This window comes from Urocitellus parryii, chromosome 1, assembly GCF_045843805.1.
Source record: "Urocitellus parryii isolate mUroPar1 chromosome 1, mUroPar1.hap1, whole genome shotgun sequence".
In the NCBI taxonomy this organism is placed as follows: domain Eukaryota; kingdom Metazoa; phylum Chordata; class Mammalia; order Rodentia; family Sciuridae; genus Urocitellus; species Urocitellus parryii.
The window spans coordinates 95555442-95580350 of record NC_135531.1 but is presented as its reverse complement, the minus strand read 5'-3'; the positions used below and the strand labels follow the sequence as shown (position 1 = coordinate 95580350).

General features: G+C 37.3%; 3 protein-coding genes across 3 annotated transcripts; all 3 read right to left on the bottom strand.

Annotated features, from left to right (window-relative positions):
* Positions 1–421: 421 nt before the first annotated feature.
* Positions 422–2764, bottom strand: LOC113179761 (protocadherin beta-5-like). Its single transcript, XM_077796555.1, has one exon. The coding sequence runs from the start codon at positions 2762–2764 to the stop codon at positions 422–424; it is 2343 nt and encodes a 780-aa protein (XP_077652681.1).
* Positions 2765–11930: 9166 nt separating this feature from the next.
* LOC113179760 (protocadherin beta-5-like) lies at positions 11931–14332 on the bottom strand. The gene has a single exon (XM_026384494.2). It carries the CDS (start codon positions 14277–14279, stop codon positions 11931–11933), a length of 2349 nt encoding a protein of 782 aa, XP_026240279.2. The 5' UTR covers positions 14280–14332.
* A 7784-nt stretch (positions 14333–22116) lies between these two features.
* LOC113179759 (protocadherin beta-4-like) lies at positions 22117–24542 on the bottom strand. The gene has a single exon (XM_077796548.1). The coding sequence runs from the start codon at positions 24540–24542 to the stop codon at positions 22155–22157; it is 2388 nt and encodes a 795-aa protein (XP_077652674.1). The 3' UTR covers positions 22117–22154.
* Between the last annotated feature and the right edge of the window lie 367 nt (positions 24543–24909).

Below are 24909 nucleotides of genomic sequence, written 5' to 3'. Positions count from 1 at the left end.
ACAAAATTTCAAACACTCTAGAGCTGAAAGAGGAAGTTATATGGTAAACACTGGCACTACAAGTAATAACAATTAAAGGTTTCATAAAAGCTTTAATATTAACTAATTTAAGAAGTTGCTAAAAATAAAATTTGAGCACTATTTGAGTAATTTCTACTTAGATAAATAGTATTCACCAAGAAGGTCAAATGGGGAGAAAACACATACTCATAAATAGTGTCATTTAAATGCTAATTATAATGAATACCAACCATACACAAAAAATATATTAAGCACTACCAGAGAAAGAATATTGTTGGTATAGTGCTATCAATATTTGAGAAAGGTATTGTAAGAATAGTTGCCCAGATTAATAGATTAACTGAAACAAATACAATAATTAATTAAATACAAAACTATAAAAGTTATTTGGGGGTTTTCCTTAGTTCCCAGTGTTCTGAAGCAAGAGATTGGGGAATATTGGTTTCAGGAATTTGAACTCACCAGACCCAGAGTTTCCAGCAAGACACACCTCATACTGGTAGCTCTGGGACAAGGTCCCAGTGCCACTAACATCCACCAGGTGTCCAGGAAAGTGGCCCTCAGGCATAGAGCAGACACCCAGCGGCGCCGCCCTGCGCCTCCTGCACAGCCTCACAACCACGAACACCAGCACAGAGAAGAGGAAGAGCGATGACACAGAGGCCAAGGCGATGACCAAGTAGACAGTGAGCGAGTCCCCCTGCGCACGCTCGGGCGGCGCTTCCGGGAGCGGCAGGTAGGGCTGGGAGAAGCCATCCACCAGCAGCACGTGCAGCGTGACGCTGGCAGAGAGCGGAGGCTCGCCATTGTCCTTGACCAGCACCACCAGCCTGTGCCTGGCCGCGTCGCGCTCACTCAGCAGCCTAGCGGTGCGCACCTCGCCATTGTGCGCCCACACGCCAAACAGCCCTGGCTCCGTGGCCTTGAGCAGCTGGTATGACAGCCAGGCGTTCTGACCCGAGTCTCCATCCACTGCCACCACTTTGGTGACCAGGTAGCCCTGCTCTGCCGCCCTGGGCACCAGCTCAGTGCAGGGCGCAGAGGCGTTCTGCATTGGGTACAGCAAGAAGGGCGAGTTGTCATTGTCGTCCAGCACCACCACTCGCACCAGCGCCTGGCTGCTGAGCGCGGGTGAGCCTTGGTCTGTGGCGCCCACGCGGAACTCGAATTCCTGCAGGGCCTCGAAGTCCAGCGCCCTCAGCGCGAACAGCTGCCCATTATCTGCGTTGATGGAGACTAGCGAGGTGAGGGGCAGGTGCGGGTCCTGGTTTGGCAGCAGCGAGTAGGTGATCTGGGCATTGGTGCCTGAGTCTCTGTCTGTGGCGCTGACACTGCCTATGTGTAGGGCAGGGCTGTTGTTCTCGCGCACTAACAGCGTATAGGAGGTTTGTGTAAAGTCAGGGGCGTTGTCGTTAACGTCAGAGATGACAACAGTTATGCTGTACTCGGTATTCAACCTAGGTGACCCCAAGTCAGTGACTGTGATGGTGATGTTGTACTCTGCTCTGCTCTCTCTGTCCAGTGGCCTCTCTGTCACCAAGGTATAAAAGTTCTTAAATGTGGGTTTCAAGAAGAAGGGGAGATCGTTTTCTATGGAGCAAACCATCCTACCATTGTCCCCAGAGTCTGGATCAGAAACGCTGAAAATGGCAACTACAGTCTCTGGGGAGTTTTCTGGGATAGAGCTGCTGAGTGTGGACATGGTTAGTTCAGGAGCATTGTCATTCACATCCACCACTTCTATGGCCACTGTGCATTTTCCCACAAGGCCTCCGCCATCTGTTGCTTCAATTTCTATGATATAATGTTGGGTTGCTTCAAAATCCAATGCTCTTTGCAGATGAATTTCTCCTGTTTTTTCGTGTATTACAAATGGTTGAGAAACTTCATCACCTTCTAGTAAAGAGTAGGATACACTCCCATAAGTTCCTGCATCTATATCTCGAGCAGAGACAACAAGAACTAATGAGTTTATGGGACTGTTCTCAGGAACCTGTGCCTCATACAGGGACTGTAAAAATTCGGGGGAATTATCATTGATGTCTATCACTTCAATGCGAACTGTGACAGTCCCAGACCTGGGCGGCGCCCCACCATCCAGTGCTGTGATAGTTAAACTGAGCTCAGGCTCTTCCTCCCGGTCCAGGGCTTTGCCCAATACCAGCTCTGGGTATTTTCTTCCATCACCGCGGTTGTGAGTAGCAACACGAAAATAGGAGTTGGGGCTGATTGTGTAGTTCTGAACACTGTTGCTACCCATGTCCAAGTCCTGAGCTGATTTCAAAGCAAACACAGACCCTGGCTGGACGCTCTCTGGGATTCTAAGGATCATTTCCCTGTCTAGGAACTCTGGAGAATGGTCATTTACATCTATGAGTTGCACATCAATTTGAAACAACTGCACTGGGTTTTCCAGTAACAGCTGGAAATGCAATACACAGGGTTCTGTCGCCCCACACAGCACCTCCCGGTCTAGTTTTTCCTGTAGAAGCAAATTGCCGGTTTTTACATCAAGCTGCAAGAGCTGTTTGCTGCCTTTGTGATGGATTCGTGCTCCCCGAGTGGCCAGCTCCCCCACCCTGAGCCCCAGATCTTTTGCCAGGTTGGCCACAGAGTAGCCGCTTTCTGTTTCTTCTGGAATGGAATATCTAATCGCCTTAGAGTCAGCCCCCCATAAAAACAACAGTATAGCAAGAAAAATGACTTGCCTTTTCTGAGGGGGTTTTGCTAGAGCAGTCTGCATTGTTCAAATCCGTCCAGAAGGTGCAGTTCCTTCAACCCGGTATACAATCCACTCAGATGATTTAGTTAAATAAACTTGAGTTAAATATTTTTTTCTGGCATGCACTTAGGACGATTAGTTCTTCGAAGATCCGTCTCTTGGAGTTCATCTAAAATGCTGCCTTCTTTTGTGGAGCTTTCAGAGTTCTGATTCCCAGCTCAATGGCGTCCGTGGCATCCAGAGCCCATTATTCACACGCTTAACCTGCAGCGCCACCAGGCGTCCTTACTTATTATTGCATATAATATTTGCATTTCAGATCAAATTCTAAATCTGGTGTGTATTAGGAAAGTTTTAATCACAAAAGTACTATTAATTTTATATCCTAGTTATTAGATGTTCTAAATAAACGTTTTCTGAGTTGATTTTCAGTGAAAGAATACTGTAAGAACAGACTGATGTGATATATGAGTATCTCTTCATTTTCTTTTAGAGAACATGAAAGTTTCTTTTGAAGAAACTTTTCTTGTGGGTTTATAATTCGATTGTATTTTAGAAATTATAATGGATATCTACAAAAATTTCTATTCACAAAATTAACTTTCATTTTGAAGTATAACATGCCAACATAAAATATCACAAATCATAAGTGTACAAGCAAGTACATTTTTAAAAATTAAAAATAGGGAAAGATTTTGGCTAACTGATATCCTTTTGTCCTCTCGTATGTACTTCACACTCATTCTTTTTATTTATATATAAGATTACAATACTCTTTGATATAATGACAAAGGCATGTAAATAATTTTCTCCTTCAGCCTCCAAAGTCAAAGTTTGAATATTTGCTGTTGTATGTAGAAGCTAATGGAAAAATGTCTGGAAGAAAGGTGTATTCCATCAAACTAGAGGAAAGATCAGTAGAGCAGTTGGAGGGGAGGAAGGCGGGATGGGTTGGGCAGTAACAGTGGAATGAATATGACCAATCTTTCGTATGTAAATATATGAATATACCACAGTGAATATCAACTCAGCGAATTTTAACAAAGAGTATACACTTCTATAAAAATATTCTAGATTAAAAGTTGAAACACTACCAAGACCCAAGAACTCTCTTTATTTCATTTGTTTTTACCCTCCCTCCAAAAAGATAAGCACTATCCTGATTTCTATTATCATAGTTATCTCTGCCTTCTTTTGAACTTTGATACAATAAAGCTATAGAGTTTTACTGTTGTTGACCTTCATTCAGTATTCTATTAAGTAAAATGACCAGTGTCATCTTGTTCTAAGTTGTTTTGTTCTTGTAGATTTGTATTTATTCAGATGTATGAATATACCATGATATTGTTGTACATTCTCCAGTTGCTGAAAATTTGAGTTTTTTCAGCTTTGAGGGTTTTTTTTTGGGGGGGGGGGTGTACTACCACAAAATATATTGAATATATTCATAGACTTTAGATTGTTGTGCATTGATGCAAGATATATATTTAGATTTTGTAAATATTATGAATTATTTTTCAAAAGTAGTTGGAGTAATACCAGCAAGTATGAGAGTTCCAGGTTCTTCATATCCTTATCAACATTTGGTGTTGTCTTTTCAGTTTTAACCACTCTACTGAGTGTGTGGTAATATCATTTGTGGTTTTAATTAGCATTTGCAATCACCCAAGAAATCATGCCCATTTTCAAAAATTTATTGGTCATTAGTATACATTCTTTTGAAATTCTTGCTATTTGGGACATTTTCCTGTTTCCTTATTAGTCTGGAGAACTTATCTTCTATATTCTGGAAATATCTTTTCAGACACATGTGTTGCAAATATCTTTTCCCACTCTATGCTTTTACTTTTTATAATTTTAAGAGCTCAATGATTATACATAGTAGTTGGGATCTATGCTTGTATCTAAAATTTATTATGGTGACATTGATCAAGAAATATTTAATTTGGCCTGATTTGTCAATATATTTTATTTAAAGTTAATAGTTTGTGTGTACTAGTTAATCTTTTCCATATTCCAAGGCATAAAAATTCTTATGTGATATATTTTCACAAACTAATAACTATACTTTGCATGTTGAATGCTATAATTAATTTTAAATTACTTTTTTCAAGTGAATAATGTTGGGGTCACTTTTTTCATGTGAATACCCAAATTACTTTGCACCATTTACTAAAAGATGATCTCCATTATTTCTAAAGTGACATCATTGTCTTAAATCAGGTGATCACATGTCTGCTCAAGTATTTCATTTTTATCTTTGTTTATCCTACATAACACATTTTATTAATTACTATGGGGTTGTCATAGAGTTTGTTATATGAGAGGTAAGGCCTCCATTTAAAAAAACAATAGACTAAGGGGAAGGAAAGACAGCAGAATAAAATAGATATTATTATTGCTGTGTGTATATACGTGACTGCATAACAAATGTGATTCTGCAACCTGTACACTCAGAAAAATGAGAAATTATATCCCACCTGATTCAAATATATGATATATGAAGATCATTGTACTGTCATGGGTAACTAATTAAAACAAATAAAAAAACAATAGGCTATTTTAAAGAGCAATATGAGACCCACAGAAAAAATAAATCAGAAGGCAAAGATATTCTCACCTTCCTCTCCCCACACATGAACAACCTTCAAATTTGGCTATGTTATATTTTCATTTTCATCAAACTTAGTGAATTTTTAAACTTCACTCAAGACCAATTCTTTGATTCATGGATTATTCAGAAGTATGACCAAGGGGATATTTTCCTGTTGCCTTTCCTTTATTGATTTTTTTGTTTGACTCTACTATACTTGGAAATTCATTCTGTCTGATTTTACTTTTAAATTGGCTGAGGTTTATTCTACCACCTAGTATGTGGTATGTATATATCCTGTGAGCATTTGAAAAAAATTATATTCTGTGTTTGTTAGATGGAATATTCTATAAATAGAGATGTCATTGGTTGATGTTATTGATAAGTTCTGTATCTCTGCTAGTTTTCTGACTCATTTATCTAATTTATCAAATAGTTATTGAGAGAAGGCCATGGAAGTCTCCAACTGTAACTGTAGATTTGTCTATTTCTCCTAATTCTGTCAGTTTTTGCTCCACATTTCTCGAAGCTTTCAGGTATACACATTTAGGATTCCTGCATTTTCTACTTTTATCATTGTATTATGTATCATCCTACCTCTTATAATTTTCTTTCTTTGATAGCAACTCTATATGACATTAATATAGCCATTACTGCTTATTAATATTATTATAATATTTTTTCCATTTTCACTTTTAGTCTGCCTGTATCATCATATTTGAAGGTTTTTATAGAGCATATATAGTCATGATTTCTTAAACCCATCCTTTCAATATCTTTGCCTTAATGTGTTTAACTATTTACATTTAATAGAATTATTGATGTTAGAGCTTGAGCCTGCCATTTTATTTTATTTTTTTCTGTTTGATCTCTGCTTTTTGTTTTGTTTTCTTTTGTTTGTGGTGCTAGGGATCAAACCCAAGACCTCATTCAAGCTAAGCAAAGACTTACTTCTGAAGTTCTGTTTCTCTTTTTCCTAACTACCTGTGAATTATTAGAATACTTCCTTATTATTTCATTTTGGTATGAAATAATGCCTTTCATTGTATCACTTTGTATATCTCTTTGACTGGTTGCTCTACGTATTTTATACACACACACACACACACACGTTAGTTTGCTAGTGTCACCATTTTACCATTTAAAGTGGAGAAAATGTACTTCATTTTACCCTTTTCAATTTATAATATAATCATCTTAGATATTTCCTCTATGTACATTTAGAACTACATCAAGCAATTTTGAATAATCATCCACTATACTTTGGAAAACATAAAAAGTGAAGGAAAGTCTTATTTTATTTACTTATATATTTATTTCCTGTGCTCTTTCTTTTTTTCTCAGTGGTGTTAAGATTCCTTTTAAAAGTTGTTTCCTGGACTGGGGTTGTAGCTCAGTGGTAAAGCGCTTGCCTAGCATGTCTGAATCACTGGGTTCAATTCTCAGCACTGCATATAAATAAATAAAATAAAGGTCAATTGACAAAAAATAATAATACCACATTTTTAAAAAGTTGTTTCTTTCCAAATATCAGAGAAAAATTCAACCTTTGGTTTTTTGGGTTTGGCTTATTTCACTTAGCATGAGAGTCTGGGGTGGAAAATGGAAGTTCAGTAGAAGAGAAAAGGGGAATGAAGGGAAGGGAGTGGGGATAGGAAAAGAAAAGAAAGTGGAATGAATCTGACATGCCTTTCCTATGTACATATATGAAGACATGACAGTCAACCTCTCCATTGTGTATACCTGCAAGAAATTAATTTTTAAAAGTTGTTTCTTTGGTTGTGGAGAACCTCCTTTAGCCCCTCTTTTATGAGTAGGTCTACTAGCAATAAAATCTTTGGAGGATATTCAAACTTGGTATCAGATCTTGGATTAACAGTTCTTTTATTTTAGCATTTGAATATTTTTTAGTAGGGGGGATTGGACTCAGGAACACTCTACCATTGAAAACATCCCCAGACCCTTTTATTTTTTATTTTTAGAAAGGATCTCACTAAGTTGTGGAGGCTGGCATTAAACTTGTGATCCTCCTTCCTCAGCCTTCTAAGTTGCGGGAATAACAGTTATGTGCCACCATGCCAGCTATCCTATATGGTTTTTGAAAAAAATCTACTGTCATTCAAACTGTTACTGTCTTATAGATAAGGTATCATTTTTTTCTCACAGTTTTCAAGGTATTTCCGTTACTTTTGGTTTTCAGATATTTGAATATGATTATCTCTTGGTGTGGATTTCTTTGGGTTTACTCTGTTTAAAATTCATTTGGAGTTTTGATTTTTCATTTATTTTATTATTTCATTTATTTTTCATTTATTTTAACTATGTTCATAATTTTTGAAGCACTTCATGAAGTCTGTTTTGGAATTTTCTTTCAGATAATACTAACATTCCTGCAATCTTGGCATTAGGGTATCTATTAGTTGTCTATTACTTTCACTTAAGATTTACTGATTATTGACATGACCCAAATAGTGCATTCCTTAATCCTTAGCACCATATAAAGAGAAATTAAATAAAGGTATTGTGTCCAATTACAACTTTAAAAAAAGGAATCGTTCAGAGAAGATAAGATATTTAGTGGAAATTTTGGAATCCCAGATTTGAGTCTTTTGCATTTGGGCATTTCAAGGGTCACTTTTTGAAAAGAGCTCCCTGCCCATTCATCACAGCCCACCAAAAAGTCACATCTGATATTATAAACCTGGCCCTGCACTGCCTCTCACAAAGCACCTTCTCAGAATTTTTACTTAACAGAGGCCTGAGTGGAGCCCAGCCTATAATACAAAGGCAGAGAATATATATAAAACATCAGCTGCTTTAAATAATCTATCCAGTTCTTTCCTACATATAAACAGATAACCGGGGAGAACAAAACATAAGAAAAAATTAATTTGTATCAAAAAAGAACAAGAAAGAAATGAAAGGAAAAGAAAAATGTACTCTGTAGGAAACAGATAATTCAAGAAATGAAGTGAGTTATAAAACATCTGAAATGATACCATATTAAAGATTCAATCAAAAAGTTCCTAGGGATTTAAATATAACACCAAAAATTAACAATTCACTAGAATGAACTCAAAGTGAGAGACATCAGAATATAAAGTAAATACAATCAAACATTAATATAAGACACATAGAGAAATAATTACAGATGTTCAATAATCTGACAAGTTCAAATCTCAGAAATAACAGTATAAACTTAGGGATACAATTATTAATGGAATAATGGTAGAAATGAAATTTCTTAGAGGTAAAAATATATGAATTGTGGGAAAACATAAGTACATGAGGGTTCAGAAAATGAATGAAAAAGAATATAACAATATTGTGAAATTCAAATCTCCTAATAGATAAAATCCTAAAATTTGAGAGGGAAGGAAGGAGAGAGAAATTACATATATTATTTTGCATATACATATAATTTATATACTTTTATATTATATGTAGGAGAGAGAACAAAAAGGAACAAGAATCATATTGGGTGAGATTTCTTATAAAATTGTAGAAAAATAATCAATAGATAAATGATTTTAAATTTCATAGCAAGAATTCTCTATCCACTGAATCATCAATTGAGTAGGAGGGAAAACTAAGTACATTTTCAGGCGTGTAAATACACAGTAAGTTTTTCTATACATACTCTTAGAGGATTTGAGGATGTACTATATTTGAGGATGTACTATAGCAAAGGAAGGGAATGAAAAAGGAAAGAAGGGGATGAGGGTCCCATCACACAATGAAATTAAGTAGGAGAGAATGAAGACCAGAGAGCAGTTTGGTACAGATGCAGAGAACATTTAATTCTAGTAGAAGCAAAAAGATAGAAGGCTCCAAGTAGGAAATATGAGAAGCTGAATTCATGATTGAGATTTTGAAAAACTGTGAAGATGAGATAGGGTTAACTTAAGAAGTTTAAAAGGTGAATCTATTTTATCTTGATTTTAGGAACATTCTGTTTTCAATAACACAGGAAGCACAATGTTAGATCCAAAGAGTAGGTATGATAGTCCTTATCCCAAGTACTATGGCTACATAAGGAACAATATTTTGAGAGAGAATCAGCCACTAATAACCAGGGACTGTCCTGACACTCTCAGGTAGGTCAAGATCTCCATTCAGAACATGAACTATCTCACCCAACACCAATATCAAAAAAGACCTTGGTGATTCTGATTGAGCAAGATGAAAATAAAATTACTCCATGGTTGAGCACAAGCCAAAATAAGAATATTGTTCAAACCAGGACAATGACCAAAGACCTCCACTTCCTTGCAAATATGAGTGAATGTTGCTTTTTCACCAATTATACTTTCATTTCACCTTGTTCTCCTCAATTCCTCAATGAAATTTAGTGAAATAGCTAATCATACATTTCTTTCCCATTTTCTTAAAGCATCTAATCCAGAGCTAACCCATACTTCCTTAAACCCTTTCCAAAATTTCCTATCACAAACTCAAATCCTAGAACTCCTTTATAAGTAGTACAAAAGTAACCCTGTTACTAAGGTGATCCACAGTTTCCTATTTTCTGCAGTTTTCATTAGTACAATGAGTCAGTAACCCAAACTTTGTTTTGATAAAATGTGTTCTTGGTAATATTTGATTGTAGGGAATTATAATTTATATTGTCACAAAAAGTAAATTTCAAATACGTATTTTCAGTTTCTAAAACATATCTATAGACAAGACGTGTTTAAAGACAGAGGGAGATTGTAAAATGTAAGGGAGACATTATGAAGAAAGAATAAGAATGTCTGCATTTTATTCATACAAAAAATCAGTGAGGCTATTGTTAATTGATAATAAATGGACTTTTCAATTTGACAAGAGAAGTACCTAAAATAATAATATAGGCTATATGAATAACAAATAATTGAAGGGTTTTTTTAGTTCAGTACCCAGAAATCATAACAGTAAATTGTCTAAAGAAAAAAGTTTGAAAAATTCTTACTCATACAGTTTGTAGGATTGCCATAACAAATGCATCAGAATGGGTGGCTTAACTGACAGGTATTTATTTTCTCACAGTTCTGGAGGATGTAAGTCTAAGGTCAAGGTGTTGTCAGGATTTTTAAATTCTGAAGACTCTCTCCTTTCCTGTAGATGATGATCTTATTCCAGCAACTTGACATGATCATCTCTGTGCAACATGTGTCTGTCTTTTCTCCATATCCTAATTTACTTTTATAAAGAGACCAGTTTTTATTGGTTTAGGGCCTACACAAACCACCCAATATTAATGTAATTCTCTCTTTGTAGGCCCCATATCTGAACAAGGTCACATTCTGAGGTAGTAGGACTTCAGATTTCATATGGCAGGGATGGGAGCTCAATTCAACCCAAAACAATTATAAATATATTAACTAATATTAAGGAAGTAAATGTTATAAGATTTTTTTAAAGTATTTGAAAGTGCTAATGGACTAAAATTTAAAAAACAGACAATACCACAAGTTGACAAAAATAAGAAGGAATGGGTACATCCACACATTGTCAATAGTGTAAATGGCTCAACCAATTTGAGAAATAACCACTAACTGAATATGTGCCTACTACATGAGCAGCAATTCCACCCACCACCCAGGTGTACATGTCCAAAAGAACTTCATATATTCATCTTGTCAAAAGATATGTACAAGAACATTCAGAGCAGTGTTATTTATAATCTTCAGACCGTACACCAAATCATATATCCATCTAGAGGATAATTAATAAATTTTGGCATACTCATAGAGTGAAGTACATTACAGCAATGAGAAGGAAATATTTAACAGCAGCAATAGGAATAAATTTCATAAATATTGAGTGAAAGCAACTAGACACAAAGTAATTTATACTCTATTATTCCATTTATATAAATTTAAATGAGGCAAAACTATGCTGTGGAAAGTCAGCATATTGGTTTACACTTGGGTTAGCAGTGACCATAAGGAGTCCTTTGCAAAGAGTGCACTACAAATTTTTCATTTCCTCAGGTTTCTGGTGCTATTTGCTTTGTGGAAATACACCAAGCTGAATATTTAGTCCCATTTTCTTTAATTAATTGCTATACTGCAATTAAAAAGTTTATTCAAAAAATTTTAGACAATGGGGCTTAGAGCTGGAAGAGTAGATATTGTTGTATTTTTATTATGTTTCTCACATCCTGGACTTGCAATCATATATATATATATTCCTTTGAAAAGCATTAAAGTGAATAAAACATTTTTCCATTTAGCATAAAAATCCTTAGAGTGGGATGAAACAGAATGAGTGGGACTTCAGAAAAATACATTTAAGAGTTGAATTGATTAAGACAGTTTATAATGAGAAATATAAAAAAAAACAGGAAAAAATATCAGGAAAAATAAACCCATGTACAAATTTGGAATGGCAGTGTATAATAATGCAATAAAGTAAAATTCATTTTCCCCAAATCAGACAACATAAACTTCAAATAACAAATGGGAGGCAAATCAAACCTATATCTTAAAGAGAACGTTTCCTCCATGACCTACTCAAACTTTTAATCCGAAAAATGGGTAATGATAGAGAATACTACGACATAAACAGATATCTAAGGAAACCAACATACTACAGAAAATTGGCATTTTACTAGTTTTCTTCTCTAGCGCTCTGAGGAGGTAGGATTGGATATACAGGCTTCAGGAACTTGAAGTCACTATCCCCAGAGTCTCTGGTCAAACAAACCTCATACTGGTAGCTCTGGGACAGGGTCCCTGTACCAGTGATATCCACCAGGTGGCCAGGAAAGTGACCCTCAGGCATAGAATAGACACCCTGCGAGTCCACCCTGCGCCTCCTGCACAGTCTCACCGCCACGAACACCAGCACAGAGAAGAGGAAGAGAGATGACACCGAAGCCAAGGCGATGACCAAGTAGACAGTGGGAGAGTCCCCCTGCGCACGCTCGGGCGCCTCTTCAGGGAGCGGCAGGTAGGGCTGGGAGAAGCCATCCACCAGCAGCACGTGCAGCGTGACGCTGGCAGACAGCGGAGGCTCGCCATTGTCCTTGACCAGCACCACCAGCCTGTGCCTGGCCGCGTCGCGCTCGCTCAGCAGCCTGGTGGTGCGCACCTCGCCATTGTGCGCCCACACTCCAAACAGCCCTGGCTCGGTGGCCTTGAGCAGCTGGTATGACAGCCAGGCGTTCTGGCCCGAGTCTCCGTCCACTGCCACCACTTTGGTGACCAGGTAGCCCTGCTCTGCCGCCCTGGGCACCAGCTCAGTGCAGGGCGCAGAGGCGTTCTGCATTGGGTACAGCACGAAGGGCGAGTTGTCATTGTCGTCCAGCACCACCACTCGCACCAGCGCCTGGCTGCTGAGCGCAGGTGAGCCTTGATCTGTGGCGCCCACGTGGAACTCGAATGCCTGCAGGGCCTCGAAGTCCAGCGCCCTCAGCGCAAACAGCTGCCCATTGTCTGCGTTGATGGAGACCAGCGAGGCGAGGGGCAGGTGCGGGTCCTGGTTTGGCAGCAGCGAGTAGGTGATCTGGGCATTGGTGCCTGAGTCTCTGTCTGTGGCGCTGACACTGCCTATGTGCAGGGCGGGGCTGTTGTTCTCGTGCACCAACAGCGTGTATGTCGTTTGCGTGAAGGCAGGGGCGTTGTCATTGACGTCTGAGATGAGAACAGTTATGTTGTGCTGGGTATTCAACCTAGGTGACCCCAAGTCAGTGACTGTGATGGTGATGTTGTACTCTGCTCTGCTCTCTCTGTCCAGTGGCCTCTCTGTCACCAAGGTGTAAAAGTTTTCAAATGTGGGCTTCAAGAAGAAGGGGAGATCGTTTTCTATGGAGCAAACCATCCTACCATTGTCCCCAGAATCTGGATCAGAAACGCTGAAAATGGCAACTACAGTCTCTGGGGAGTTTTCTGGGATAGAGCTGCTGAGTGTCGACATGGTTAGTTCAGGAGCATTGTCATTCACATCCACCACTTCTATGGCCACTGTGCATTTTCCTGAGAAGCCCCCACTGTCTGTGGCTACAATTTCCACGTTATAATATTGCGTTGCCTCGAAATCCAATGCCCTTTGCAGACGAATTTCTCCTGTTTTTTCGTGTATTACAAATGGTTGAGAAATTCCGTCACCTTCAAATAAAGAATAGACTACACTCCCATGAGTTCCTGCATCTAAATCTTTCGCAGAGACAACTAGAACTAAGGAGTTTATGGGACTGTTCTCAGGAACCTGTACCTCATACAGGGACTGTAAAAATTCGGGGGCATTATCATTAATGTCTACCACCTCAATGCGAACTGTGACGGTTCCAGACCTGGGCGGCGCCCCACCATCCAGTGCTGTGAGGGTTAAACTGAGCTCAGACTCTTCCTCCCGGTCCAGGGCTTTGTCCAACACCAGTTCTGGGTATTTTCTGCCATCTCCGCGATTGTGAATAGCAACATGAAAATAGGAGTTGGGGCTGATTGTGTAGTTCTGAACACTGTTGCTACCCATGTCCAAGTCCTGAGCTGATTTCAAAGCAAACACAGTCCCTGGCTGGGCGCTCTCTGGGATTCTAAGGATCATTTCCCTGTCTAGGAACTCTGGAGAATGGTCATTTACATCTGTGAGATGCACATCAACTTGAAACAACTGCACTGGGTTTTCCAGTAACAGTTGGAAATGCAATACACAGGGTTCTGTCGCCCCACACAGCACCTCCCGGTCTAGTTTTTCCTGTAGAAGCAAATTGCCGGTTTTTACATCAAGCTGCAAGAGCTGTTTGCTGCCTTTGTGATGGATTCGTGCTCCCCGAGTGGCCAGCTCCCCCACCCTGAGCCCCAGATCTTTTGCCAGGTTGGCCACAGAGTAGCCGCTTTCTGTTTCTTCTGGAATGGAATATCTAATCGCCTTAGAGTCAGCCCCCCACAAAAACAACAGTATAGCAGGAAAAATGACTTGCCTTTTCTGCGGGGGTTTTGCTAGAGCAGTCTTCATTGTTCAAATCCGTCCAGAAAGTGCAGTTCCTTCAACTCGGTATACAGTCCACTCAGATGATTTGGTTAAATAATCTTGAGTTAAATGTTTCTATCTGACGTGCACTTGTAAGGATGCCTTGTCTGAAGATCTGTCTCCCGAAGCTTGCTTAAAATGCCTCCTTCACTGGGGGAGCTTCAGAGTTCTGATTTCCAGCTCACTGGCGTCTGTGGCATTGGCTGAGCCCATTTTTCCACACGCTTAGCCTGCAGCGCCACCAGGTGTCCGTAATTACTATTGCATATAGTACTTGTCATATCATTCCAAATTGTAATAAGGCTGTGTATTAATATCCTTTTAAGTCCCTAAAATACCTTAATTGTATCTCTAAGTTATATGAAGTTCTGAAAAGTTTGCGGAGTTAACTTTCAGTGAAAGAATTCTTGTAAGAACAAACCAAAATGACATATTCGTCTTCTTCATAAAGGTACCTTCATACTACATGAAGAAACTTTCTTTCTGGTTTTATAATTTGATTATATTCACAAAATACTGATAATGGATATCTACAAATTCTAAAATTTTACAAAAATTAATTTTTAAGTATAATATACCTTCATAAAAGTGCGCAAGTGGTAACTGTACTACTCAGTGAATTTTAAGGACGTGGATACACTCTTATCAATAGAATGAGATTAAAAACAAAATGCTACCCAAACCCAGGCACTCCTGTCCTACCACAGTCTGATTACTAACTTTCCCCCAAACATAAGCACTATCCTGACTTTTATTGTGATTGATTTCTTTGGATTTTTTGGTACTTTTATATATATTATTGCTCTTGAATCTGTCTTCTTTACTCAAAAATTTTACAAAATTTTGTAAAATTGATCTGTGTGGCATGCCATTTTGATTTGTTTTATTCTCATTGCTTTGTTCTTGTCTAATGTATAATATACCTTGATATTTTATACTCTTCAGCTCGTGAACATTAATGTTTTTCTAGTTTTGAGCCTTTTTTCAGTAGTATTGTTATGAACATTCTTGTAGATCTTCTGGTGGCCATGTGTTTATGCTGATTATATTTGTGTGACTTGGACGGCTGTGCATTAAGATGAATACATATATATATATATATATATATATATATATATATATATATATATATATATATAGTTTTAGGAAATACTGTGAAGAATTTTTCAAAAGTAGTTTTTCCAGTACCAATAAAGTATGAAAGTTCTAGTTGCTCCATATTTTTGTCAACATTTGATATTGTCTTTTCAATTCTAATCACTCTAGTGAGTGTATGATGATATTATATTGTAATTTCAATTTGTATCTTCCTGGTAGTTAACAAAATTATTTACATTTTTACTAGTTTATTTACCAATAGGACATACTCTTATTATTGCTTGTTCAAGTCTTTCTTTGTCTTTCTTATTGGGGCATTTGCTTGTTTGCTCATTTTTGTTGTTGTTGGGAGTATCTTGTATATTGTGAATATTGGTCCTTTTTCATATAATTCATTAAAAATATCTTCTCCCACTATTTTGATTTTAATTTCTCTTATAATACTATTGAACAACAACTTTCCTTAATTTAGTATAATTTGTAAATACTTTTCAGTTTGATTAGCATTTGGCGGTTCTATTTAAGTATTTACATATACAAAGGTTATAAATATATTCTCATATATTTTGAAAGATTAATTACTATACTTTACCCATCGAAAGCCATATTTATCAAATAAATATGGTTAGAGCCAAAAATTTTCCAAATGCCTTAATACCATCTATTGAAAAGATGATCCATTCCTCATTATTTCTGAAGTGTCATCATTGTCATTAATCAGGTGATCTTTCTAAGGTCTGCTCCCAAGTTTTCAATTTTTCTGTTTATTTATCCTGCAATACCACATTGTCTTAATTCAAATAGTTTTGTTATGGTTTTTATTGTTTGAGAGTAAGGCTTCCACTTTTGATATAATAGACTATTGTAAAGAAAGTTTCATTCACAGAAAAAAATGATGATAAGGTGCAGAGAATACCCCATGTTGGCTGAAAATTGTTTACAAAATCTACTTTTTAAAAAAATGCCTGTAGGGTTAATAGTGATATTTTTCTCCTGATAATGGTAATTGGGGTTTTCCTCTGCTTACTTAATTAATCTGAGAGTTTGAATTTTATTAATAATTATGAAGAACCCACTTTAAGTGTTACCAATTTGCTCTGTTGTATCTTTGTCATCTATTTTATTCATTTCCACTTGTATATGTGTTGCTGCCTTCATTTTTCACATTTGAATTGCTGTTCCTCTTCTAGTTTCTTGTGATCAAAACTTCCATTATTGATTTCTTCTTTAATATTTGCATTTAAAGTTTTAAATTTCCAAGTTTTGTTTTGATATGTCATTTCTTTACTTTTTTATTACCCAGGTCAAACTGTTTGGAAATATCTGTTGTGATTTCTTCTTTGAATCATGGGTTTTGTCATTTAATTTTGAAGCATTTGGAGATTTCTTGTAATATTTTAATTTCTGACTTATTCTGCTACAGTCAAAAAAGCATGCTGAGTCACTTCAATTCCTTTTATTAAATATGAGGCTTGTTTTATGATCTAGAATATAGACAATTTTCATATTTCATATGCATGTAAGAAGAAAATATGTTTTAGTGTGTTATGTATATCAGTATATTTGAGTATGTGTGTGTTGTTCAGCACTTCAGTGTTCATATGTGTGTTTCTATTTTGTCTTCTTATTCTGTTAAGAATGGAGAGAGTGATTTGAAGTCTCCCGATATGGTTATGGTTTGTCTACTTGTGTTTGTATTCTTACATCTTGACTTTTTATATTTTGTAGTCACCCTGAAGAGAAATATTCAATTTGGGGCTTCACATATTTCTGATATATTTCTTTGCCTTTTTATTATTATGAAACAGCTGTCTTCAACACTAGCAATGAATCTTTTCTTAAAGTCTCAGTGCTTGTGTACTTATATTTTAATATTTTAATGGAGACCTCCTGTACAGTAGCTTCACTTCTTTAATTGGGGTATGTTAATTTTATATTATTTATCCAAAACCCATTCTGAGATCCTGATCCAAAGGGCCGTAGAGAGCTGCCAGTAAATTATTTTAATTGCATCTTAAAGTTAACAAGTGCTGTTATGAAATAATCAATCTAATGCTAAATAAAGATTTTAGAATGCTCAAAAGAGTCTCCTTTGACTTATGTGAATATAGCTACACTAAATTCATTTTGGCCAGTGTTTGCATTAAAACCTCCTCCCATTTTTTAATTGGTTCCTTTTAGTTATACATGAGATTAGAATCCATTTTGACATAATTATAAAAGCATGGACTATATCTTGTAATTCAGTCCCACTAATTCCCCCTCCCTTACCCTCTCCCACCCCTGCTCCCTTTCCTATATTCTATTGATCTTTCTGCAACTTATCCATAGTTTTTTAAAATTAATTTCTTCTGGATGTACATGATGTTGAGATTTGCTGTGCCTTGTCCCATTTTTTTAACTTTCAATCTTTTTTTCTATCTATCTCACACATACAAATTTATTTAATAGCATATATTTGAGTTTTCTTAAGTCTAAGTCTGACAATTATGATATTTAATTGAATTACTTAATCCAAGTATAATTAATATAATGTATAATATCATTTAATCTATACTTAAAATCTAATTATTTTTCCACTACCCCTAAGGTTTTATTCTTTGGATTATTGAAATACTCGTTATCTTTTAAAAATTTCCTTCAAGTCTTTTCTTGGTTAATTTTTTTTACAGGATACATTTCTTATCTACAAGAACCTACCACAAATTGTTTCTACATTCATGAGATAATGCTTGGAACCTTAGAAATCTCTAATTCTATACCTGTAAATTGGTGTTTTTGCTATTATGAATTTAAAAGTCATATATTTTAAATGCTTTAAGAAACTACTATGATTGCCTACTATAATCAACATTAGGTCAATACTCACTTATATTTACCCTTCCTTTCTCTTTTTTTTCTTCCTTTTATTCTGTGATCCATTTAGGACTCTCTTCCTTTTGCAGATTAAATTTTATTTGTACTATCTAGTATTTCTTTTAGTGCAGATGTGACTGATTAATTCTCTCAGTTTTTGTTTGTTTGAAACCAAAACATATTAGAATATCCTTTTGATGGTTATGTTTACTGGTAATAGAATTCTAGTCTGGTAATAATTTTCTTCCAGGTCTTCAAGACATTAATCCATTGCCTTTCTGTTTCATTGATTTATGTTAAAAAGGTCTCCATTTTACTTATGCATCTTTAAAAGCAATAGATTATTTTTATATGGTTACTTTAAATATTTTTTAGTTTGTCTTGAGCAAATTTCCTACAATATGCCTAGTTGTGCTTTGTTTTTTATTAATCCTAATAAATAAATAAATAAATTTGAAGGGTGACCACTTTTCTCAATCTTGTCATTATCTGTTTAAATATTGTTTATTACCCACTTTTGTGCTCTCTTATCCTAGGATTCCAATAAGTATGTTTGAGTTTTTCCTTATATCCCAAATTCAAGTAATGTCCTTTCTGTATTTTTCATTAATTTTGTTTGAATTCATATGTTTCATATTGACCTATCTTGCATGCACTGATACTGTATTACTCAATGTCAATGACATTAAACTATATAGTTTTATAGCAGGCATTATATCTTTCAATTGTAGAATTAATTTCCATTTTACATTTTCAATTTTGGGGTGAAATTCTCTTTATATCTATTTTCTCCATTGTTCCTTATTTTTAGTACATTAGCCATACTTGTTTTAATTGTTTATCAACTAATTATAATATCTATATTATCCCTGCATTGGAGGGGTTATGTTTTTGCTCTATTTAATTCAGTTGTGTGTTTATGTGTGTCCATGTATACATAAACAGGCACATGCATCTACTAATTTTATACTGAACTTTGGATATTTATGTGAAGAAAACTGTTCAGAATCAAGATGATATTATCTTCCTCCAGGAAGAGGCCACTTTTCCTTCTGGGAGATTGACAGAATCATTCCAAACAAACTGTCTTAATCAAAACAGGCATGGGTTCAATCAAGATTCTTTGAAGTGGCCTGGAATTGTAGCTCAGTAGAGTGCTTATCTTTCATGCATGAGACACTGGGTTCAATCCTCAGCACCACAAAAAAATAAATAAATAAAAATCAAGTATTATCTCCATCTACAGCTAAATTTAAAAAAAAAAAAGATTCTTTGAAGTCTTGATAAACATCTAGCCCTTCAGAATTTTCAGTGGAGAATTTAGTATATCCTCTACAGTCTCTTTCTATGGAAATCCCAAACTCTAACCTTCCTATAGCAAGAAAAACTTTACTCTGATTTTGAAGAATTTCCCACTTAATATTTTAGTGTCCCTTAAGCTGCTCTGGGCTTGACAAGTTCCCTGAGAGGAAGCTGATCCTGAGCTTGAATACTCCAGTCTTCCAAAGGCTACTGAAGTTACTGTGTTCCCAACAAAAAGGCTGTTGTTAGTTTTCAGATTTACCCAATTTCTTGGTAGGGAAACTGATTGTAGGATTTAGTCCTCCTCCCCAGGGATATTCCTTCTCAAAAAATCATAGCCCATTCAGGTCTTATTGTATCATATTGTATCATCTGTTACTATAATAAATGATTTTTTAATCATGGTCAGTTTTGATGGTTGTTTTATGCTTCCAAAGAGTACATCTAATCTGGAAGCAGAACCAGTAAATACATTCATGCTTTAACCTCACACTTTAAAAATATTTTTTGTAACTTTTTATCATAAAAGAAGAGGGGATCTTAAATTTGCATGGGTCACACTGACTTCAGTTGAATTTCTGCCCTCCAAATAGCACATGTTAAACTCACTAAAGACAACAGCCTAAAAACAACAGAGAAGAAATTATAAAAGATGCATTTGTAAGAAGCAATGGAGAAAAAAAGCATATTGAAACGGGTGTCATTGTCAAGATATTAGCCTCCATTCTCTATCTTAGTTTTGTAACAGTAAAATTAGTATATTTTCATATGCCATGCATGTTGTGGATATTATTTGAATCATAGTCACCACTAAATCCTGGTGACTGAATTTCATAATGTTGATCTTTTCTACATTCTGGTGTTGTCCTCTATCAAGTAAGGAATGGTTCAAACTTTATAAATACACACAGGAATGAAGTGCATTCTGGATGATCATTTGTCCAGTCTCCTTTGTGTGATCAGACAGATTGGACTTTTGAAATATAAACTTGAACTTTCATGATCTTAAAATATATTGGTGAAAACTTCAACCAGAAATATTACTTGTCATATATAAAAGTTATTCATTTAAATTGGTGATAATAAATAAGGAAAAAATATTAAAGTTAACTACCATATTTATGTCTTATATATGTTTGTGTTTAATTCTGTTCTCATTTTAACTCTTCCTCATTTCAACTTTTCACCTGAATAATGGCTAAAAACTATATTTCAAGAATGACTTAAATGCAGTAATTTTCCTTTCTTATTATATCCTCAGTGAAATTATTAATTCAGGGAAAAGTACAAATCCTTAATCTCCAATAAAATGATACTTCTGATTTCAAAATATTAGATTATAAAATAAGCTTTTTAACTGCTTATTTTCTGCCAGAAGCACAATGAGGTTGTCTTATATTCATATAAGTTCAACCAGTTAGGAATCACATAACTCACTAGGCTTATTGAATAAAACTTAGAGCTATTATAATTCAGATAAATTCATTACTGTTCAAGCTACTCAAGGACAAAAATAATACTTAGTTCATACAAATGCAAATTTGGTATCATTGAAAAAATTAATTTGTCACATTAAAGAACAAAACTGAAGATAATTAAACATCAAAAAGAAGTCATTAGGTTGTGATAAAGACTGTTCACATCTACAAAGTGCAAAATCTATGATCAGCCAAAAAGAACTAAACAGGACAGCCAAAATGCAGAATTTTCCTGATTTTTGAAAAGGGGAGAGAAGCTGCAGGAAAACCAAAGGAAACACACAGAGTAAATTCCACATGGTCATCTATTTATAAAGCAAAAGGACAAGGAGATGTATGAGGCCCTCAAGAATCTTGAATTCTTTGGAGGAATTTAGGGCATAATTCAGACTCTGAGATTATTCTTTGAATATGATTATGTGAAGCAGTGATTTAACAGTTTTATGTAGTAAAGGGGGATGGCAAATTATATGAAAGTCTCCTTTTAGTTTATCTTAAATAACAATCATTTAAAAATTTTAAATCTTAGTATTTAAAATTTCAATGTTTTAGGTAAGTAGCAACCAAATAAAATATCAATGTCTTGCATATGTGGTGCTCACAACAGGAAAAGGCCACACTTTGTGTTTTAATATTTTAATGAAATATAATGTTGACATGCAATTTGAGAAAAACAAGTAGGCTAGGTTTTTTGCTCATGGTACTAAGTGGGCTTAACCTGGTAGTATAGCAAACCATTCATTTTTTCAAGGCTAATACTGTAGTATTGAAAGATAATCTTATATGTAAAGATGGGTACCACAAATACATGGAAATTCAAGATTTCATACAAGCCTCTAAATGGGTCATAAAATTCATTAAGAATTTCATTAAAATAAAATGTTTTGTGTACCTGATTAACTTACAGTAATGAAAAATGAACCATTAAGATCAAATATGGAGAAAATATATACCTCCTATGCCTAAAAATGCTAAGAATAATGCCAATAAAAGGAAAAAATTTAGAACTATCAAGAATATACATAGGTTTGGAATAGTGGTTAGATTACTTTACTAGCACTAGAATTACTAAAGACAAAGAAATTGCAATAGTAGTTGCAAAATTAGTGAGAATGAAATACAACAATTAGCTGAATACAAAACTATTTCTGCAGTTGGAATTTTCCTTAACTTCTCTCCCAGCGTGCTCAACCAAGAGGTTTGGGAATATTGGCTTCAGGAATTTGAACTCACCAGACCCAGAGTCTCCAGCCAGACACACCTCATACTGGTAGCTCTGAGACAGTGTCCCTGTGCCACTGACATCCACCAGGTGTCCAGGAAGGTGGCCCTCAGGCACAGAAAAGACACCCAGCGGCGCCGCCCTGCGCCTCCTGCACAGCCTCACAACCACAAACACCAGCACAGAGAAGAGGAAGAGCGAAGACACAGAGGCCAAGGCGATGACCAAGTAGACAGTGAGCAAATCCCCCTGCGCGCGCTCGGGCGCCACTTCCGGGAGCGGCAGGTAGGGCTGGGAGAAGCCATCCACCAGCAGCACGTGCAGCGTGACGCTGGCAGACAGCGGAGGCTCGCCATTGTCCTTGACCAGCACCACCAGCCTGTGCCTGGCCGCGTCGCGCTCACTCAGCAGCCTGGTGGTGCGCACCTCGCCATTGTGCACCCACACGCCAAACAGCCCTGGCTCGGTGGCCTTGAGCAGCTGGTATGACAGCCAGGCGTTCTGGCCCGAGTCTCCATCCACCGCCACCACCTTGGTGACCAGGTAGCCCTGCTCTGCCGCCCTGGGCACTAGCTCTGTGCAGGGTGCAGAGGCGTTCTGCATTGGGTACAGCACGAAGGGCGAGTTGTCATTGTCGTCCAGCACCACCACTCGCACCAGCGCCTGGCTGCTGAGCGCGGGCGATCCTTGGTCTGTGGCGCCCACGCGGAACTCGAACGCCTGCAGGGCCTCGAAGTCCAGCGCCCTCAGCGCGAACAGCTGCCCATTGTCTGCGTTGATGGAGACCAGCGAGGCGAGGGGCAGGTGCGGGTCCTGGTTTGGCAGCAGCGAGTAGGTGATCTGGGCGTTGGTGCCTGAGTCTCTGTCTGTGGCGTGGACACTGCCTATGTGCAGGGCGGGGCTGTTGTTCTCGTGCACCAACAGCGTGTATGACGTTTGGGAGAATGCAGGGGCGTTGTCGTTGACGTCAGAGACGAGGATGGTTATGTTGTGCTCGATTTTTAGCCTGGGCGTCCCCAAGTCGGTGACTGTGATGGTGATGTTGTACTCTGCTCTGCTCTCTCTGTCCAGCGGGCTCTCTGTCACCAGGGTGTAAAAGTTCTTGAATGTCGGTTTTAGAATGAAGGGCACATTATCTGGAATAGAGCAAGTCATCTTTCCATTGTCTCCAGAATCTCTATCTCGAACTCGGAAGATAGAAACCAAGGTCTCAGGAGCATTTTCTGGGATGGAGCTGGCGAGTGACGATATGGTAAGTTCTGGGGCATTGTCATTCACGTCCACCACCTCTATAAACACAGTGCCTTTTCCAGAAAGGCCTCCTCCATCTATAGCCTCAATTTCCACGTGATAAGATTTAATTTTTTCAAAATCCAATTTCTTCCTCAGTCGGATTTCCCCTGTGATTTCATTTATTGAGAAAGTTTGTTTAATCTCATCAGATGGTTGGAACAAGCTATAGGAAACACTCCCAAAATTTCCAGCATCTGCATCCCTAGCTAAGACGCTGAGGATTGGGGAATCTAAGGGGCTGTTCTCCAGGACCTGCACCTCATATGGAGTATGCACAAACTCGGGAGCATTGTCATTGACGTCCATGATCAGGATTCGAACTGTGACTGTGCCAGATCTAGGTGGAGAGCCACCATCCAGAGCCATGAGGGTTAAGCTGAATTCAGGCTGCTCCTCTCTATCCAGGGCTTTGTCTTGTACCAGGTCTGGGTATTTCTTGCCCTCACTGTAATTTCGTGTAAGGACATGAAAATGAGAATTGGGACTGATGGTGTATTTTTGAAGCCCATTGCTACCCACATCCAAATCCTGAGCTACTTTCAATGGAAATAGAGTCCCTGGCTGGCTGTTTTCTGGTATTTTCAAGAGCACTTCCCCATCAGTGAATGCTGGAGAGTGGTCATTTATGTCCTGGATCCATAATTCTCCCTGAAAAATTTGCACTGGCATTTCCAGCAAGACATGGAAATACAGTACACACTGTTCAATAGGGCCACACAGCTCTTCCCGGTCTAATGTCTCCCTGAGAAGCAAATCTCCAGTCTGAGGATCCAATAGCAAATGCTGTTTGTCATCATCAGACACAACTCGAGCAGACCGGGCAGCCAGTTCCCCAGTTCCCAGGCCCAGGTCCTTGGTCAGATGGGCTACAAAGGAGCGGCTCTCTGTTTCCTCCTGTATAAAATAACGAAGAGGCTCCGTGCGACCCTGAGACATGAACACCATAAAAATGAAGACCATCACTTGCCTGTTTGGTTGAATTCTTTCCAGCTTCTCCATGTTGGAGTCGGATTGCTTACATCCAATCCCTTCACCAATCACAGAAAAACTTGAGACCTTCAGTTCTAATTTCTTGCGTGCAGGAATCCTTACAAAGTTGTTTGTAGTCTCAAATTGATTTAGAATATCTCTGTCCAAACCTCCTGGTAACTCCGTATTTTTTGCAAAGCTTCTTACACGTTGATTTATTTAACATTACGTTTTACAATACGAAGAATCGCGAGCTTTTTTAGGGCGCTTTTTGTATTCACATTCTTAGCCTGCAGCGCCACCCTGTGTCTTGATTGAGAAATATTCAAGTCAGAACACCTTAGGGAAGTTTCCAAATGAAATTCATTTTTTAAAAAGTAAAGTGTTGTGGTTTTTT